Below are 19,602 nucleotides of genomic sequence, written 5' to 3'. Positions count from 1 at the left end.
CTTTTTTTTTTTTTCTTGAGAAGTTTGAGGGCAGTTGTTACCTAGATTCTGTTGAGATCTGAAGGATTTCCTGCAATAATTTGCATTCACAGTTTTTCACCTGTGACCAAGGACTATTAATCGCAGATACTCAGAGCTATATAGACTGACTAACTTGGGAATGTCTCTACAGATGTTTGCTCGTGTTCTATGAGTCTTTTTTTAAAGGATACTTCCTGTGGAAAATGACTCCTTTATTTTTTGGGGGTTCCCCCAGCAGTTTTCTCCCACTCAATATAGCTTGGCCTCCATCTGTAGAGGAGAGGGTCTTCACCAAAGCCCCAGGATAGATTCCCAGCTCTTGTCAGTAGATAAGCTCCAGCAGCAGCAAAGGTTTACTGTTCCTGTACTCAAAAGAAATTTTGCACTTGGAATGGAAGACAGCTGCCCTTGGGGCAGATTTTCTTGGTACCAGAGCTTTCGTCTCATTTACCCCCTCTTGGAAAAACCTTGGTGCACTTCCTCTTATAACCAGGGGCATAACTGCTCCTGCTTTGTTGTTTGTAGATTGGGGTCATGCCAAGGATTTAGCAAGGCAGCTTTATTCCTGACATAGGCCTACCTCACTCTCAGGAACACAGTCATGCCTCTATTGCAACTAATTCTTTCACTTCGCTGGAAAACAGTTTGGAGATGCAGTTGGGGACAGCAGCAGACTGGCCTCTGAACCAACATTGTCTTTCTGATCACTGATGGAATCTGTATCAGAGCAAAAATCCTGCAAGCATGTTCAGATCAGGGGAGGAAAACTCCCTCAGTTGTCACCACAATGTCAACTACAACTCATATTCCCAGCTCCTGCCCATTTCCCTTCTCTCCCCAGGGCAAGATACACTTGCCTTCCATGTGCTCTGTCCTGAATCAACAGCTTACTGACTAGTTTTAATCTAGTCAGGAGAGGAGATGGGAGGAATCTGTCTGACTGTGCTTGGATGTGAGCTAGGATTCCATGGTTTCCTTAAAGCAACAGGTCCCTTCTAAATCTTAGACTCAAAGTACCGTGAAAGGAAGCAAGACTATTAGAAAACTCTAACTCTTAATTTTTGTCATATTCACATCTGGCCTGCCTCAGTCTTTCCAAATACAATGATGTGAAAAGACAAACTTGAAAGGACTTTGCTAGTATGTCTTTTGATTGAGCCCTCCTCTAAGAAAGGAAAATGGGAGAGGAATTGATACCTTAAGCTTGATTCTGAAGTAATTAATTGAATTGTTTTTATAATTGCAGACCAACTACAGATTGATTTCTTCATATAATTTATTCTGGCCTTGTCTGGCATCTGCCAGTGCTTCATTGTGCTAGTTACTCATACCATCAGCCCAGCAGTGATATTGCTGCTTTTTCCTAGGATAAACTCTGGCAGTAAAAATCAGGACTGACCAAATAAAATAAAATGATTCTGGAACAGTTCAATAGAGTCTGAAGCGGATAAGAAGAATTACTTTTACCAATCTCTTCCATTCTTAAGGCAGGTTTTAGTGGACATTGCCATCAGTCTTTCTTGGGCTTCTCCCAACAAGAGTTTAAAAAAAAAAAAATCCTACAAAGATACCAGAGAAGATAGGTTTGAATTGGGGCCTAAAATCTGGGTTAGGATTGAATATATGTAAAAATGTTCTCTTCAAATGGTGTAGACATGTTAAATGTTTGTCAAGACTGTTTTGTGGGCTACTGTACAAAACATCACCTTTGAAAAGACCAAGAGAGTTGAGGCCATACCTTTCCTTAAAGATGTTGGAAAAGCATGCAGTACTTCAGCATTCCTATTTATAAATAAGTGAACATCAGTCAAGAAGTACTCTTGTTTCTTTCTTCAAGGGTATTAAGTTGTTGGGCAAAGACACACCTCTCAGAGCCCACCAAGATGTATATGATTTCTAACTTAGTCCACTCATCCATCTGGGATGAAATGCCTCTGTACAGTATTTAGAGTTTCCTTTACTTTCCTATACCTTGTCAGGACAATGTCCTTCAGCCACCTTGTTCATGTGAATGCAGGGTTTCACTTTGACCTACAAAAGACTCTCTGAATTGATAGGCGACCTTGTTAAATGCAAGGTGAATCTTCTGGTTTGGGATTCCCTAAATCATTTTTTAAACTCTAATTCTGAGTTTTTCTCCCTCTTCAGACAGGTGCTTTCCAAATACTCTAATATAGTAGCTTTTACATTTTGCTGACATGGAGAACAGAAGGGAAGGGGAAAAGATGTAAAAACATATCAGAGTTTCAAGGGCATCCAGTGTCTTAAATGCCATCTAATATGGCAGCAGTTCTCAAACTTCAGCAACTCGAGGACCCCCATTTTTATTTTAAATTTTTCACAGATCCCCAAGGCCCCACCCCAACTCTTCCCACCCCTGTCCTTCCCCTCCCCCGAGCGCACCCTGTCCCCACTCCTCCCCCTCCTTCCCAACACCTCCTGCATGTTAGGGGACCAAGTGTACTCCTGTGGGTCTGCGGACCCCAGTTTGAAAAACAATGTAATATGTCATAATCTTAGGGTACATCTACAGTGCGAAATTATTTAGAAATTATTCTATTCGAATTTCCGGAAGCCTTTTTGGCGTGCAGATGGTGGTGTTGGGTCAGGTTCATGCCGTGGAATGCTGATTCTGGCCCCGGGAAACAAGCACAGATTGGTGGGACTGCGTAGTGTTGCAGGTATGGGATGATTCCCAGTGGCTGAGAAACTTTCGTATGCATAGGGCCACTTTCATGGAACTTTGTGACTTGCTGTCCCCTGCCCTGAAGCGTAAAGATACCAAAATGAGAGGAGCCCTCACAGTTGAGAAGCGAGTGGCCATAGCCCTGTGGAAGCTTGCAACGCCCGACAGCTACCGATCAGTCAGGAATCAGTTTGGAGTGGGCAAATCTACTGTGGGGGCTGCTGTGCTGCAAGTAGCCAACGCAATCATTCACCAGCTGCTATCAAGGGTAGTGACTTTGGGAAATGTGCAGACCATTGTGGATGGCTTTAATGCGCTGGGGTTCCCTAACTGCGGCAGGGCAATAGAACGCATATCCCTATCTTGGCCCCGGAACACCGGGGTGGCCAGTACATAAACCGCAAGGGGTACTTTTCCATGGTGCTGCAAGCACTGATGAATCAGAACGGACATTTCACCGACATCAACGTGGGATGGCCGGGAAAGGTGCATGACGCTGGCATCTTCAGAAACTCTGGTCTGTTTGAACAGCTGCAGGAAGGAACTTACTTCCCAGACCAGAAAATTACCGTTGGGGATGCTGAAATGCCTATAGTTATCCTCGGGGACCCAGCCTACCCCTTAATGCCATGGCTCATGAAGCCGTACGCAGGCACCCTGGACAGTAGTAAGGAGCAGTTCACCTATAGGCTGAGCAAGTGCAGAATGGTGGTAGAATGTGCTTTTGGATGTTTGAAAGCGCGCCGGCGCAGTTTACTGTCTTGGTTAGATCTCCGCATAACCAATATTCCAATTGTAATTGCTGCTTGTTGTGTGCTCCACAATATCTGTGAGAGAGTAAGGGGGAGACAGTTATGGTGGGGTGGGAGGTTTAGGCAACTCGCCTGGTGGCCAGTTTCGCACAGCCAGACAACAGGGCCATTAGAAGAGCACAGTAGGGCACGCTGCACATCAGAGAAACTTTGAAAGCCAGTTTCATGACTGGCCAGGGTACGGTGTGAGAGTTGTTTGTTTCTCTTAAAGTTACCCGCTCCCTATATATATATGAAAGGAAATAAAGTCACAATTGTCACAAAAAACGTTCTTTATTATTTGTTGCACAAAAGATTGAGGAAAATCAGAAGCTGGGGGGGTGGTATTGTGTTCGGGGGTGGAGGAGGAGGGAAGGACAGGTCCAGAAACCAAATCAAAATTTAGGATATGTCAGCTTTCTGCTGCTTGTGCAATCCTCTGGGGTTGACTGTGTGCGTCCCCGTAGCCTCTCCCCGCCACCTCACCCCACCCTTGTGTTCTTGGGCGTCTGGGTGAGGAAGCTGTGGAACTTGGGGAGGAGGGAGGGCGGTTATACAGGGGCTGCAGCGGCAGTCTGTGGTTTTGCTGCTTTTCCCGCATTAGATCCACCATACAGCGGAGCATGTCAGTTTGCTCCCCCATGAGCTTGACCATAGCATCCTGCCTGCTCTCATCACGCACATCTCTCCTCTCTTCGTATTCATGTAATGGTTTACGCGACTCCGCAATTGTTTGCCACCGCGCATTCACCTGGGCCCTATCCGTGTGGGAGGACTACATGAGCTCAGCAAACATGTCGTCCCGAGTTCGTTTTTTCTGCCTTCTAATCTGGACCAGCCTCTGGCACGGAGTAGATAGGAGCCGCGTTGAAACATTTGCACCTGCTGCGGGAGGAGAAAAAGGGAGGGTAGTATTTTAAAAGATATATATTTTAGAGAACAAAGGGGACACTCTTTCTCAGTGAAACAGGCAATTCATAGTACACAGCACATGTTCTTTCTGGACAAGGTCTCATTTTGCCTCTTATACTGAAGTGCTTGCCACTTTGGTGTGAGTAAGCCATCACATGCAGCTGGGCAACAGAATTCAGCTTGCAGGCAGCTATGGTAAGCCCTAGGGGCATGCGGGGTTCTGCTTCTTCCGCATTCATTTCAGTGCTTTCAAACTGCCCGGCCCCTTTCCCATAGCAAGCAATGCCTGGTGGGTTTGCCATATAAAAGGAGGGCCTGTGGGCTCTCTGGGATGATCACTTCACACAACACCCTCCTCTCCCTTCCCCCCCCACCCTCCCAACACATACACCCACCCACCACGTGACTCCGATGAGGCTCTGAGCAGGGATGAGTCCTTTAAACTAAACACGAACAGCACAGCGCGGCTGGGTTTCCAAAATAACCACGTACTGTAGACCGGGCCTTACTCCGACCTGATGCGTTCATTCATGCCTTATATTCACTTCCTCAATTTGCAGTTTCTCTTTGGTGGAAACTGGATAGCAACTTTCTTGGTGATAAATGCCATTGTTGTTGCGGCAAAGAGTCCTGTGGCACCTTATAGACTAACAGATGTATTTGAGCATAAGCTTTCATGGGTGAATACCCACTTTGTCAGATGCATGGTGTTTGTTTTGTTTGTAATGACCATATGTTCACTGTTACCGTCCCTAAATGATTAGTGTGCTATGGTTACTGTTTACTATTTCCCATGAGTACGAACTTCTGTACAGAGCAGTGAGTTTATCATGGGAGAATAACAAACAGTTTGCCTGTAATTTTGATTACTCCCATATGAATCTACTGTACTAGACAGACGTATGTATACATACAGGATATGAAATACTAAGTTTGGTTTAACATGGGATTTGATTATCTTCCAGCTGTGGCAAGAGGGGATGGAGCCTGAAGTTAAAATGCCGCACTATCATAATGTCTCAAATTGTGTTCTAGTTTTCTCTTTAGTTTTGGCTGTATTAGTCTGGGGAAGAGAGTGGCCAGTTCATGCATATTGCCAACAGGCTTTTAATTTAAAAGAAGAGAAACTCTGCTTCTACTCAATTAGACTGGATAAGTGAACATGAATGAATATTTCTGTCCAGGGCGATGAATCTAAAGATGCCAAAATTACAGATAAAATTGATATTTTGTCTTTATCAAGCTACAAAGAAGGGACTTACTTCCTGACTTCTGGTCACTCTGTAGCCAGTACCTAATCACATGAGTCTTAACGTTTTCCATCACTCTTCAGCCCCTCTTGTGACACTAGGAGGCTTGCTTTTTAGGGGTAAGAAGCTACTCTTCAGGCTGACTGAAGACAGCAAGCTGTTTGTGATTAAGAGCCCAATACAATTACTCTTTATGACAGAAAATCTAGATTAACTTTGCATCTATTCATGATAAGATTTCTAGTGTTTTATATAGATCTTGGAAATGCTGTGAGAAGGACAATTGTGCCTGCCTTGGATCTCTCCAAACACTGCTATTTTTAATCTATTTGCATCTATAGCTCATTATGTAAATGCAGCAAACTTTGTACAGGTGAGGCCAAGAAGTGCAGCTAGAAGTTGTCGTCTTAACTTTTTGTAGGATTTTTCCACTCTCCAGCTAACAGAATTGCTATGTTTATGGTATATACTTTGGGTTTTTCCTTCAGCCTCAAGTCTTGGTGCTTCATTACCAGAAGTATTTCCTAAAGAGCCAGGATGAACTTTCTGCTCTCTTCTTGAGGATCTGTCTAGAGGGCAACTTTACTAACAAAAGAAACGGATTCATTTATTTACAAACTTTTTTAGAACAGAAAATTTACTGTGTAGGAGCCAAGAGCCTTGGCTTAATTCCTAATAAACATTACCTTGAGTTTGCTACTAATGAGAACACCACTGAACAGCATGACTTGCTTCAAAAGCAAACCACTAAAAATTTAGTGTCTCAGAAGCTGTCTGTTTTTAAAAAAAAAAAAACAAAAAAAACCCTAAAATTCACACGGTACGTTAGTAAAGTTCAGTGTTTGAGCCACAGTCCTTAGATTGATGAAGTAATACTTTTGGCAAATGCTTGATCTTTTGGTGATCGTATATTTGGGTAAACATTTGTTCACTCCAGTCTTCTCCAGAGTTGGTGCTTCAGGAGTTCTGTCTCATCTCCCTGTCTTTCCTGATTTTTTTAAATAAAGTGTAACCATTTCTAGTCTCTGGATTGCCAAAATGTCTTGTGCAAATAATAATGGGTGTATTATCAAGGTCAGGCTTTATTTGGCTAACTTAGGCTGAGACTATAATATGGTAATATCAAGCACCAAGTCACAAATCCAAGAACAAAGCTTTCTAGCTGCCTGATTAGGTTGACTCGCTTTTTTTATATCCTGAATTTTTCATGACACACAGACTTATTCTTTGTATTATCATAGCACCTAGGCCGGTGGTCTGAATGACTACTTCTGGATAAAGGCAGGAATATACATACTGCACCATAGTCCTACACTAGTTCCAAATGAGTTAGTTTAGATTAGGTAAAAATGTGTTTTCTGTTGGCATTATTAATGAGCCCTATCGTGCACTCATTGAAGGAGTCTTCCCATTTACTATTGACCTCAACAGGAGATGGAATGAGCTCTGTACTTCCTGCTACAGTTGCTTTCTTGCCACCCTGCAGCTCATTTTAAACTGCAGCTCGTTAATTTCCCCTTAGGTTTCTAAGTTCACTTTTTTCATCTTTTTCTACTAGATGCCGTCATGTTGGCCTCTCATCTATTTTAATATGTTGTTTGAATAATAAAATATGAGCTAGATAAACTTGATGCAGGCTTAGTTGTACAAATAGACACCGTTTCTAAGATTTACACAATTGCTGTTACTTCGGACTGATGTGGAAATATGTCGTCAATTAGTTGAAGAAACTTAATTATTCTAAGAAAGTAATGGACTAAGTCTTGTAGATCCTGTACACACATGTATGCAGGTGATTTATACTGGTAGTTAAAATTCTCTGCAATTATGAAAGCCTGTTGTGAAGATTTTCTTAAACTAAAATAGGTGGTAATAAAAGGTAATGAATAGATTTGATAACTTAGATTGATAGTGTCCTCCTTTTGAAGATATCCAAATGCACTATAAAATTATTTGTCTGCATGAAAAGGAGCCTCTGGTCATGCTTCATAGCATACTTATTTCCAAGGCCTTGTGATAAACTGACTTGAGCTGACGGTATTATCAAAAGTAATACCTTATTTTGTTTCAAGGCCTCCTTATTCAAGCAATATCTCACTTAACGTGGACACCTGTTCACAGTTAACTTACTATAGGTGAATAGACTATACCCATGTCACCCGAGATGGTAGCAGATTTACACTGTCTGCCATTAAAACTTTTGCCAGCAGTTACTATGCCATGGTATCTGAGAACATAGTTAACACCTATCCCAGGCACAAGGACTTTGTGTGGTATCTCAGATACCAGTGTGGAAACTGCTAGTAAAAAGTAAACATTTCACCAGCAGTAACTGATCCTATATTTAACATTTACTTGTATTCGTACTAAGTCTCTACAAAAAACTAACTAAATGTGAAACCAATTAATCACATCTCTAGTCAATATATTTAGATGAACTGTATATTTAATGCAAAACTAAAGGGTGCTTAGGACACTTGCCTTTGACCTAGTACCTTTACATTTGAGGAGTATACTTCAGAATACACTCCCTTCCGTAATGGTGGTAGTGCAAGCTAGTTTCCACATTTGACTAAAATATACAAGAAACACCCCATTGGAGAAAGATATTGTTACTTGTTTTGATACGTGTTCTGACAATGAGTAGCACATTGAGAAAGTACAGCTGGTTAGAGAATTGATGCACTTTGTTTCAGCTGACTATAGTACTTAACTGAACACTTCTGTATTTTTAGCAGCACAGTGGAATGAAATTCTCTATGAAAGGAGCTCATAATCCTAACCAAGGGAATGGCTACAGTCCAGTCAGCAGTGGAGGTGTGAGGCAGCCAGTTGGCAACAGAGGACACCACCAATATAATCGTAACATCTGGCGAAGAAAAAAACACAGAGACAGTTTGCCTATTAGTCTCAGCAGATAATGGCTAATGCCAGGATGATCTTCCCCCATTTTACAAACTGAAGCTGAGTGAACGATACTAGACGAGGGAATGGAGACCAGCATTCAGCACATCAGTTTGTGGGTGTTGCCAAATATCTGCAACTGACTTTTTGCATGTTTCTTCATGTGGTGGTGAAGTCCATCTTAAAGTAGTTGTGCTTATTTGTGAAGCCTTATTAAATGTGGAAGGGGTTTTTTTTTTGTTTTGTTTTTGGTTTTTTTGCCTTCCCGTTAATACTCAGACAGTGCTGAAGCAGCTCTGGCCTTAGAACTGCAAGGACATTATAAATACTGTAGCTTTTTTTCTGTAGCTACATCTGTTCCTTTGTGGGGATTTTGTTTTGCTCTTTTGTTTGAGGAGCAAAGGAGCTTCAGTCCTTGACATTTTTTTTATTGATGATAAAATAGTTTTGCTGCCCCTCCTGTTTTAATTTCAAATTTCAGAACTTTTTTGCTCTGTAAATATTGAAAAAGTATAATTTGTGCAATAACTCAGAATTTTTAATTTAATTTCATTTTGTCACATAAGTTGTATCTAAAGGGAGGAGGTGGTTTTTTTTGTTTAATTTACAGATCCTTTCCCAGGTTGTATTATCTAAGTTGGGTTCATAGTTTGGCAGTTTGTCTGAGCAGTGTTGCGAACATGACATCATTTTTGGTACTATTTGAGGCTTCTTGATTCACAATGAAAGTGCTGATTTGGCATATGGTTTTATGAAGGTATTAAGCTCCAAAGTGTTTTGACCATGCATTTTAGCTCATTGTCTGGCCTCTATCAGTTGTCTTGCTCTGACCAGTGGGTTTTAATTTATTCCTTGTAATAGACAACAAATCCAGCATTTAAAGTGCCAGAAATGTAACCTCTTGAGGTTGAAAAGGGGTTAAGTCCTGACATGAAATTTAAGAATTGTGAACTATATGCTTCTGTCGGATTTAGTAATGTAACCCATGGTTGGGGCTGAACATCATTATTAAACAAAGGTACCCAGCTTGAAGAATGTGGAGAAAGGAAATATGTTGATTCCATTAAGGAATCTGTATAGCAGTATGCATTCGTTCTGTTAAGAGCAAATATATAAAGTACTTCAGCTGCTCTAAGCATTGCAAGAAGCATCTTTTAATGTATTGGAGGAGAGCACAGCCCAGTGTTGGACACAATCTGTGGCTGGCACTTAATTTACAGATGCATACAGGTATACTATGCAAGTGTGTATTGCCATGACAACCACTGTCTTTGTTAACTTTTTTGAACAAGGAAATATGCATCCTGCCTGACCCTGAGTTTTTAGAGCACCACAGTTGTCCTGGGGGTTAGTTGCATCTCACATGCCCTCTGACTTCCCATTTTTAAAATGAGGGTTCTTAATCCTGCTGAACACTACAGGTTAGTTATCTAAAGTCTAGTTAGTGGGGAAAGCTGAAAAAATTCTATTACCATGACATCCAAATGTATAGAAGTGGAATATTTTAAAACTGATATCTGAATGTTAAGATAAAAATGAGGCGTTTAACATGATGAAGCTTTATAAAGTGCAGTTTGCCTTTGAAGCAGGACTAAACCATATTGTTACTACATCTGTCAGTTGCAAACAGATCTCCTTGAGACAAGAGGGGGCAACATTCCAAAGTAGAGTAGCACATTTGTCTGCAGTACTTAATGATCCAGATTTACCACAAATTATTTTTAAAAAATTGTGAACATATTCATTAACCAATATTTAAGGGCTGATACGTAGGCCTGTACTACTAATCTTTACACACTAGCAATATTGAGCATAAACCTACATTACGGAAACTTCAGAGGCTTTAGTTGGTGTCTTAACTAGCGTTCGTTTTAAAGCAAAATTCATTTAAAAGGAAACAGGTATCATGTTCCATGTCAGTCATGGTGTACCAAATAAATTGGCCTGGCTACTGCTGTGGTTATGTGCTACAGGTTTAAAAAAAATCATGTTTAGATTTTTTTTGTGTGGACAACAATGTGGAAGCTAAAATTGACATATTTTTATGTAAAATTTTCTATTCTTTGATTTTTAATAAACTTTGGAGACCAGTTGTTGTTGTTTTGTGTGTGTGTGTATAGCTAGGTAGATATTCACAAGAAATCTAATGGAAGGGTTTAATTCACTCTTAACCCCACATTTTAACCTTTATTTCAAACATCTGCTTCAAAATGCTCCTATAAAACAATACATCTATTGTCTTTTAAATGTCTCTTTTAAATGTCATACACCTTCCAAGAACAGTAGGAAGGGAAGATCTGGCTCAAAGGTGCTGAAATGTACTAGCACAAGTGTGTTACAGCATTGAACACTTAGTTGTATTTCAGCGTCTGTAGTGACAATGGTTTTTCATTAAAGCAACCATATATTATAACTTTGGCAAACTGTTCAGTAAATCTTCAGTTAAATTTCAGCTCTGTTTTCTTTGTCCCACTTCATTTGCATAGAATTATTTTGAAGGAAAAATACCTTGCTAACATATAGGTTTTTTTTAGCTTGCCATTTTGCTCTCAGCAACTGGTGCAAGGGTAGGGTTGTCCTGGCAGGCTAAAATAAACGTCAAAGAGAGGTTGCATGCTTAAGGTGAGGATGAAACACCTAGGGAAGGAGTATGGAAGGTATCTTGGTTTCTCATCCAAAGTGTTAACTTAAGATTCCACTGATCTAATGGAGATGGTGTTGCTGTAGTTTATCACATCACCTGTTCAGATGAAAATGCTTTTTGAGAGCAGGAAAACAATGTAATAGTAAATCTCATCAACCCATCTTGTGGTGGTAGCATCAGTGATAGCTATGATGGCAGTTTGAGTTAATTCTTCCTGCCATATGTCAGTTTGTTGCCATACACTCTTTTCTAAGTAAGTTGTCAGTTCTACTTGGACATTGCTTTTCTGTTCTCTTAATAGTTTTCTAATAGTACTGTAGACAGTCCCCTAAGAGATTTAGCCCAGGGGTGGGGCATGTCCCGATCCTTAGGCTTCAAGCATTATGATTGCTGCAAAAAGCCTATGCTGATCAGCAACCCTCATCAAAGCTGCTTGAAGTATTTGGGGGAAACCCATGTTAGCTATATGTGTTGTATCTGCAAGAGCTTAAAGCCAAGAAACAGAAAAGGAGCTGGACATAAGACTAAGAGTGATCCTCATGGAGTTGGCCCTCCCACCAGTCTTCGAGCCGCTGAGATCAGACTACACAAGGAGCACAGCAGCATTGGTGCAAAGTGCGCTGCCAGCACTGCCCTCCTGATGCTGGTCCCGGTCCCTGGTACCTGCTAAGAAGCAGAGGAACCACACCAAGAAAGGGCGTTCCCTGACATCCCATATTGGAAAAGGAAAGTCCAAAGAGGAGCATAGGCCCGTGCTGGGCAGCATGTCTCTGGAGCCCAGCCAGGCACCTGCATCGCCAGCTAAGCTATCTACCGATGCACCATCAAGACGTAGTCATCTCCAGAGGGAAGCCAGCACTGGGGCCCATGCAATGCTCTCCGTCTGCAGCATTGCTCCCTCGAACCGCGGTGGTCAACGCTGAAGCAGTGATCTCCAGGGATGCGCTTCCAACCTGCCCCATACCAACCAGAGTTCCCAGCACCGTTCGCCGGACTCTTAGCACTGGTCCCCTGTGGCATGGCATCACTCACCCAATGGTCAGCGCAAAGCCATAGTACGCCACCAGTCTCCAGAATCATAGCACCGGTTGTCAATGCAGGCATTGCTCCTCGGGGCAATGAGGTTCACCGGGACAGTGCTGATCCTGAGGACTTTGAGACCGGTCAGTCCCTAATGCCAAGACGTAGATCGCTGGACTCACAGCACCGATCCCCAGGGTCGAGGCAGTGTTCTCTGCCATCTCATTCAGTTGTCAGAGTTCCAGCACCATTCCCAGAGCGCTAGGTGTCAATCGCTGATGTACTGTCGCTGATTCGCTGAGCTCCACCCCCAGTCCCTGGACAGGCAGCACCAGGACCCCGAGCCCCAGCCGAGCCAAGCCGCAGACACCGGGATGGTAGGCGTGGAGGGGATATGGACGTAACATTGGCACCACAGTTGTCCTCAAGGCAGGAATTTTCCTCTTCTGTCTCTGAGGCTGAGGAGATAGTGGGTCCCTCAGGTCAGGCACACCCAACCAGATCTGGAGGGGCTCCTCCAGGGCCATCAGGCAGAGCATGGCCCCAGGGCCAGTGGCCTACCCCATGGCACTTTTGGAACCCATGGGGGTTCCCCCAGGTATTGAAGAGCCAGATGCAGTGTTTAGTGTCAGGGCCGTCAGGCAACAGACTCCCATCCCGCTCTGGACTCAGTGGAGGTCTCCCATACGCGGGGGATGCTGAGCCAGACCCTTCCCCGCCCTCATCTCCTCGTCGTCCTCACCTAATGAGGCAGTAGTGGGACCGTCCCAGACAGTGCCACAGGACGATGCTAAGGCACACCAGGAGCTGCTAAAGCGGGTGGCGGCACACCTAGGATTGGAGTTGGTAGAACCCTCTGACGCTATTTGACATTCTGGCCACAGTGGCCCCGTCTAGAGTGGTGCTCCCGGTACACTAAGGATTAGTAAAGCTGGTGAAAGCCTTATGGCAGACGCTGTCCTCTCTCCCACCTGTTTCCAAGTGTGCAGAGAGGAAGTATTACATCCTGGCAAAGGGGTTTGAATATTTATATTCCCACCCAGCCACAAACTCTTCAGTGGTCTCTGTGGCCAACGAGAGGGATGGGCAGGGGCCACCCAGCCCAACTCCCAAAAACAAAGATGAAAAGAGACTAGATTTATTTAGCAAAAAAGTTGATTTGTCAATTATTCATCTGACAGCTTCCAACTATTGAGTGGCAAACCATCAGGCCTTACTCAAGAGGTATGATTTCAACGTGTGGCAGTCTGTGGGCAAGTTCGTGGACTCGCTGACGGAGGATTCCAGGCAAGAGTTCCTGGCTGTTTTAGATGAAAGGACAAACGTGGCAAGGGCCTCCCTTCAGGCCGCCTCCAACACAGCAGACTCAGCAACCAGATCCATTGCTACGGCCGTGTCAATGAGGCGAGCATTGTGGCTGCTGTCTTTCTGGCTGTCAGAGGCTCAACAATCAATCCAGGTCCTTCCCTTCGATGACCCAGCCCGGTTTGCAGAACAAACATACACAAGGTTACATGGGCTTAAGGACTCTCAGTCCTTGGGTCTCTATACACCGGCGCCTGCTAGAAGGAGGGTCAAGCTGCAGCAACATCAAAGACCAAGCAGTCAGGTGTGACCAAAGCCCTACCACAAGAAGGGCAAGGGCTATAAGCACCATAAAGACCAACAACCAGCCCCTTCTTCCTACTTCGGCTCTTCTCACTACCCTCCTGGAACAACTAGGCATTTTGAGGATGCACCAAAGGGTGACCTCCCAATCTGCAGCCAGGACCCTGCACGCCTCTTGTTTTCAAACCGCCTTTTTGCTTTCCTCCCCACTTGGGCTACTATATCCTGCAGTTTATTTCTATGCCCCCACCCCCCCACCCCGACCCCGCCTTCCCTGTCCCTCTACAGCAGGGGTGGGCAAAGTTTTTGGCCTGAGGGCCACATCAGGGTTCCCATACTATATGGAGGGCTGGGTAGGGAAGGCTGTGCCTGCCCAAACAGCCTGCCCCCTGCCCCCGACTGCCCCCCTCAGAACTCCCAACCTATCGGGGAAAAAAAAAAAACCCTCCCTCCCCTCGCTCCTTGTCCCCTGACTGTCCCCTCATGGGACACCACCCGTACTCTTTGTCCCCTGACCACCCCTTCCCGGGAAACCCCGTTCCTAACTGCCTACCCCAGGACCTCACCCCCATCCAAACCCCCCTGACCCCATCCACACCACTGCTCCCCAACAGGCCCCCCAGGACTCCCACACCTATCCAACCGCCCCCTGTCCCCTGACAGGCCCCCTGGGACTCCCACGCCTATCCACATCCCCTGTTTCCTATCCCCAGACCGTGCCCCCCCAAAACCTCTGCCCCATCCAACCACCCCGACTGCCACCTGGGACTCCCTGCCCCTTATCCAATCCCCCCGCTCCCTTGCCCCTTACCATGCCGCTCAGAGCAGCAGGACAGAGCCGTGCTACCCAGAGCGCTGTCGGCAAGGCAAGCTGAGGCTGCAGGGGAGGAGGGACAGTAGGGGAGGGGCTGGGGGCTAGCTTGCCCGGTTGGGAGCTCAAGGGCCGGACAGGACGGTCCCATGGGGCAGATGGGGCCCACGGACTGTAGTTTGCCTACCTAGATTCATAGATATTAAGGTCAGAAGGGACCATTATGATCATCTAGTCTGACCTCCTGCGCAATGCAGGCCACAGAATCTCACCCATCCACTCCTGCAATAAACCTATCACCTAGTCTGAGCTACCGAAGTCCTCAAATCATGGTTTAAAGACATCAAGGTGCAGAGAATCCTCCAGCAAGTGACCTGTGCCCCATGCTACAGAGGAAGGCGAAAAACCCCCAGGGCCTCTTCCAATCTGCCCTGGAGGAAAATTCCTTCCCAACCCCAAATATGGCAATCAGCTGAACCCTGAGCATGTGGGCAAGAGTCACCAGCCAGATACCCAGGAAAGAATTCTCTGTAGTAACTCAGATCCCACCCCATCTAACATCCCATCACAGGCCATTGGGCCTATTTACCATGAATATTTAAAGATCAATTAATTGCCAAAATCATATTGTCCCATCATACCATCTCCATAAACTTACTCAGTTTAATCTTGAAGCCAGACAAGTCTTTTTTGCCCCCACTGCTTCCCTTGGAAGGCTATTCCAGAACTTTACTCCTCTGATGGTTAGAAACCTTCGTCTAATTTCAAGTATAAACTTCCCAATGGCCAGTTTATATCCATTTGTTCTTGTGTCCACATTGGTACTGAGCTTAAATAATTCCTCTCCCTCTCTGGTATTTATCCCTCTGACACATTTATAGAGAGCAATCATATCTCCCCTCAACCTTCTTTTGGTTAGGCTAAACAAGCCAAGCTCCTGGACACTCCTTTCATAAGACAGGTTTTCCATTCCTCGGATCATCCTAGTAGCCCTTCTCTGTACCTGTTCCAGTTTGAATTCATCCTTCTTAAACATGGGGGACCAGAACTGCACACAGTATTCCAGGTGATGTCTCACCAGTGCCTTGTATAACGGTACTAACACCTCCTTATCTCGACTGGAAATACCTCGCCTGATGCATCCCAAGACCGCATTAGCTTTTTTCACGGCCATATCACATTGGTGGCTCATAGTCATCCTATGATCAACCAATACTCCAAGGTCCTTCTCCTCCTCTGTTACTTCTAATTGATGCGTCCCCAATTTATAACTAAAATTCTTGTTGTTAATGCCTAAATGCATGACCTTGCACTTCTCACTATTAAATTTCATCCTATTACTATTACTCCAGTTTACAAGGTCATCCAGATCCTCCTGTCTGATATCCCAGTCCTTCTCTAAATTGGCAATACCTCCCAGCTTTGTATCATCTGCAAACTTTATTAGCACACTCCCACTTTTTGTGCTGAGGTGAGTAATAAAAAGAATAAATAAGATTGGTCCCCAAACTGATCCCTGAGGAACTCCACTGATAATCTCCCTCCAGTCTGACAGTTCACCTTTCAGTATGACCTGCTGTAGTCTCCCTTTTAACCAATTCCTTATCCACTTTTCAATTTTCATATTGATCACCATCTTTTCGAACTTAACTAATAATTCCCCGTGTGGCACGGTATCAAACGCCTTACCGAAATCTAGGTAAATTAGATCCACTGCGTTTCCTTTGTCTAAAAAAAATCTGTTACTTTCTCAAAGAAGGAGATCAGGTTGGTTTGGCATGACCTACCTTTTGTAAAACCATGTTGTATTTTGTCCCATTTACCATTGACCTCGGTGTCCTTCACTACTTTCTCCTTCAAAATTTTTTCCAAGACCTTGCATACTACAGATGTCAAACTAACAGGCCTGTAGTTACCCGGATCACTTTTTTTCCGTTTCTTAGTTCCTATTTTTATGTTAGCAATTCTCCAGTCATACGGTACAATCCCTGTGTTCACTGATTCATTAAAAATTCTTGCTGATGGGCTTGCAATTTCATGTGCCAATTCCTTTAATATTCTTGGATGAAAGTTAACTGCCCCACCCCCCCAGATTTAGTCCCATTAAGCTGTTTGAGTTTCGCTTCTACCTCAGATATGGTAATATCTACCTACATATCCTCATTCCCATTTGTCATGCTACCATTATCCTTAAGATCCTCATTAGCCTTATTAAAGACTGAGGCAAAGTATTTGTTTAGATCTTGGGCCATGCTTAGATTATCCTTAACCTCCACTCCATCCTCAGTGTTTAGCGGTCCCACTTCTTCTTTCTTTGTTTTCTTCTTATTTATATGGCTATAGAAGCCTTTACTATTGGTTTTAATTCCCTTTGCAAGGTCCAACTCTACTTGGCTTTTAGCCTGTCTCACTTTCTCCCTACATTTTCTACATACCTCTGCTCTACAGGGACCCTTCTCACAAGCAACTTCTCACCCGACAGGTGCAAGCCCTCCTGCGAGTAGGGGCTGTACAGGAAGTCCCCCATACATTAGATAATGGCATAGAGAGTACACTTATAAAGTTTGCGGACGATACCAAGCTGGGAGGGGTTTCAAGTGCTTCGGAGGACAGGATTAGAATTCTGAATGATCTGGACAAACTGGAGAAATGGCCTGAAGTAAATAGGATGAAATTCAATAAGGACAAATACAATCAGTTGCACACATTCAAAATGGGAAATGGCTGCCTATGAAGGAGTAGTGCGGAAAGGGATCTGGGGATCATAGTGGATCACAAGCTAAATATGAGTCAACAGTGTAACACTGTTGCAAAAAAGCAAATATTCTGGAATGTATTAGCAGGAGTATTGTCAGACAGCATGAGAAGTAATTCTTCTGCTCTACTCCATGCTGATTAGGCCTCAGCTAAAGTATTGTGTCCAGTTCTGGGTGCCATATTTCAGGAAAGATGTGGACAAATTGGAGAAAGTCCAGAGAAGAGCAACAAAAATGATTAGCGGTCTAAAAAAACATGACCTATGAAGAAAGATTTGAAAAAAAATGGGTTTGTTTAGTGTGGAGAAGAGAAGACTGAGAGGGGACATAACTGTTTAAGTACATAAAAGGTTGTTGCAAGGAGGAGGAAGATAAATTGTGCTTCTTGACTTCTGAAGATAGGACAAGAAGCAATGGGCTTATGTTGCAGCAAGGGCGGTTTAGATAGGACGTTAGGAAAAACTTCCTAAATGTCAGAGTGGTTATGCACTGGAATAAATTGCTTAGAGAGGTTGTGGAATCTCCATCATTGGGGATTTTTAAGAGCAGGTTGGACAAACACCTGCAAGGGATGATCCAGATCATAGTTAGTCCTGTCTTGAGTGCAGGGGACTGAACAAGATGACCTCTCGAGGTTCCTTCCAGTTCTATGATTCTATCTAAAGGGGAAAGGATTTTACTCTTGGTACTTTGATACCGAATAGCAAGAGTGGTCTGCACCCCATATTGGACCTGTGAGGCCTCAACAAATATCTCAAGATGTTGAAGTCCCGTATGGTCTCCCAGGCCTCCATTATCACTTCCCTGGAGACTGGTATGCCGTTCTCAAGTAGAAGGACGCATATTTTAATATTTCCATTTTCCATAGACACACAAAGTTCCTGCACTTGTAGTGGGACAAACCCACTTCCAGTTTGCAGTGCTTCCATTCGGCTTGGCTACAGTGCCAAGGGTATTCATGAAATGCATGGCAGTGGTCGCAGCCTGCCTGAAGTGTCAGGGTGTTCAAATCTAACCAGACCTAGACGTTTGGCTCATCGAGTCGTTTGTGGACACAAGTCCCGTGCAGTATCCGGTTGGTGCAAACTACATGTCAAGCACTGGGTTTTTTGATAAACGAACAAAAATCCACATTGGTCCCAGCAGAGTTCATCTGGGGCAGTTCTGGACTCTACCTGAGCTAGTGCCTTTTTCCCAGGACCCAGATTCAAAGCAATGGCAGGTCTCATTGCCCAACTCACCCACATTCTGTCACCGCAGCCAGAGTGTGCTTCAGGCTGCTAGGGCATATGGCGGTGTGCACTTATGTAGTTCAATATGCATGACTACATCTCAGGCCCCTACAGATGTGGCTGGTGTCGGTCTATACCCTAGCCAGGCAGAGTCCTCACAATTCTGCCGCAAGTACTTATCACTCTGGAATGGTGGTCCAACCCAGTATGCTCAAAGGAATACCTTCTGTGATCCCAAAACCCACAATGGTTCTAATGTCACATGTCTGACCTGGGATGGGGAGCCCAGCTCTGATCACTCAAGACCCAGAGGCTGTGGTCCCAGAAAGAGCTGGCACTGCACATCAACATCAGGGAGCACAGAGCCATTCATTTGGCCTGCGTAGTGTTCCTTCTGCAACTATCCCATCAGGTGGTACAGGTGTTGGACTGTACAACCTCCATGTTCCATTTGAACAGATGAGGAGCACAGTCCTCGGCCCTCTGTCAAAAAGCCTTCTGACTGTGGGACTTCAGTGTCCGGCACGCCATACACATCGAAACCCTACATCTCCCCAGCATCCGAAACACGGTGGTGGATTGCCTCAGCAGGTCATTCTTTTTTCACCACGAGTAGTCCCTTCACTCGGACGTCATCAGAATGATCTTCAAGAGGTGGGATACTCCTCAAGTGGACCTGTTTGCCATCAGACAATGCCATTCTCGCATGACATGACTGACTATCTGGTTTCTTAAGGGCCTTGAAAGGCTTTTTCCGCTGATCTGGGATCTGGTTCCCCAGTTGGACCTCAACCTAGTTTTCTTCTTTGAGTGCTTGTTCTCTTCCATTCCACTTTAGGTGTGTGCGCGCCATGTACACGAGTGTTGGAAACTTTTTCCCTTAGCAGTTCCTGGCGGGCCCGCCGAGTGGCGCCACTGTGCCCTACATATATACCCCCACCAGCCTGACCCACTCCAGTTCCTTCTT

General features: G+C 44.4%; 1 protein-coding gene across 4 annotated transcripts in view; it reads left to right on the top strand.

The window, feature by feature from the left end:
• Window positions 1–19,602, top strand: part of TENT4A (terminal nucleotidyltransferase 4A) — a 148,466-nt gene that overhangs the window by 87,106 nt on the left and 41,758 nt on the right. For 2 of the 4 annotated variants that reach the window (XM_084620257.1, XM_084620254.1), the window contains one exon: window positions 8,396–10,656. The exons of 1 other annotated variant lie outside the window; for it this stretch is intronic. In XM_084620257.1, the coding sequence (XP_084476383.1) occupies window positions 8,396–8,581 (186 nt within the window). In that variant the 3' untranslated portion in view covers window positions 8,582–10,656. Of the gene's footprint in view, window positions 1–8,395; window positions 10,657–19,602 lie in introns of those variants that run through there. One more of the 4 variants, XM_084620255.1, reaches the window with a different exon arrangement.

The sequence above is a fragment of the Lepidochelys olivacea genome (assembly GCF_965140295.1).
Source record: "Lepidochelys olivacea isolate rLepOli2 genome assembly, chromosome: 2".
NCBI lineage: Eukaryota > Metazoa > Chordata > Testudines > Cheloniidae > Lepidochelys > Lepidochelys olivacea.
This window is presented reverse-complemented; position numbering and strand designations above follow the sequence as displayed.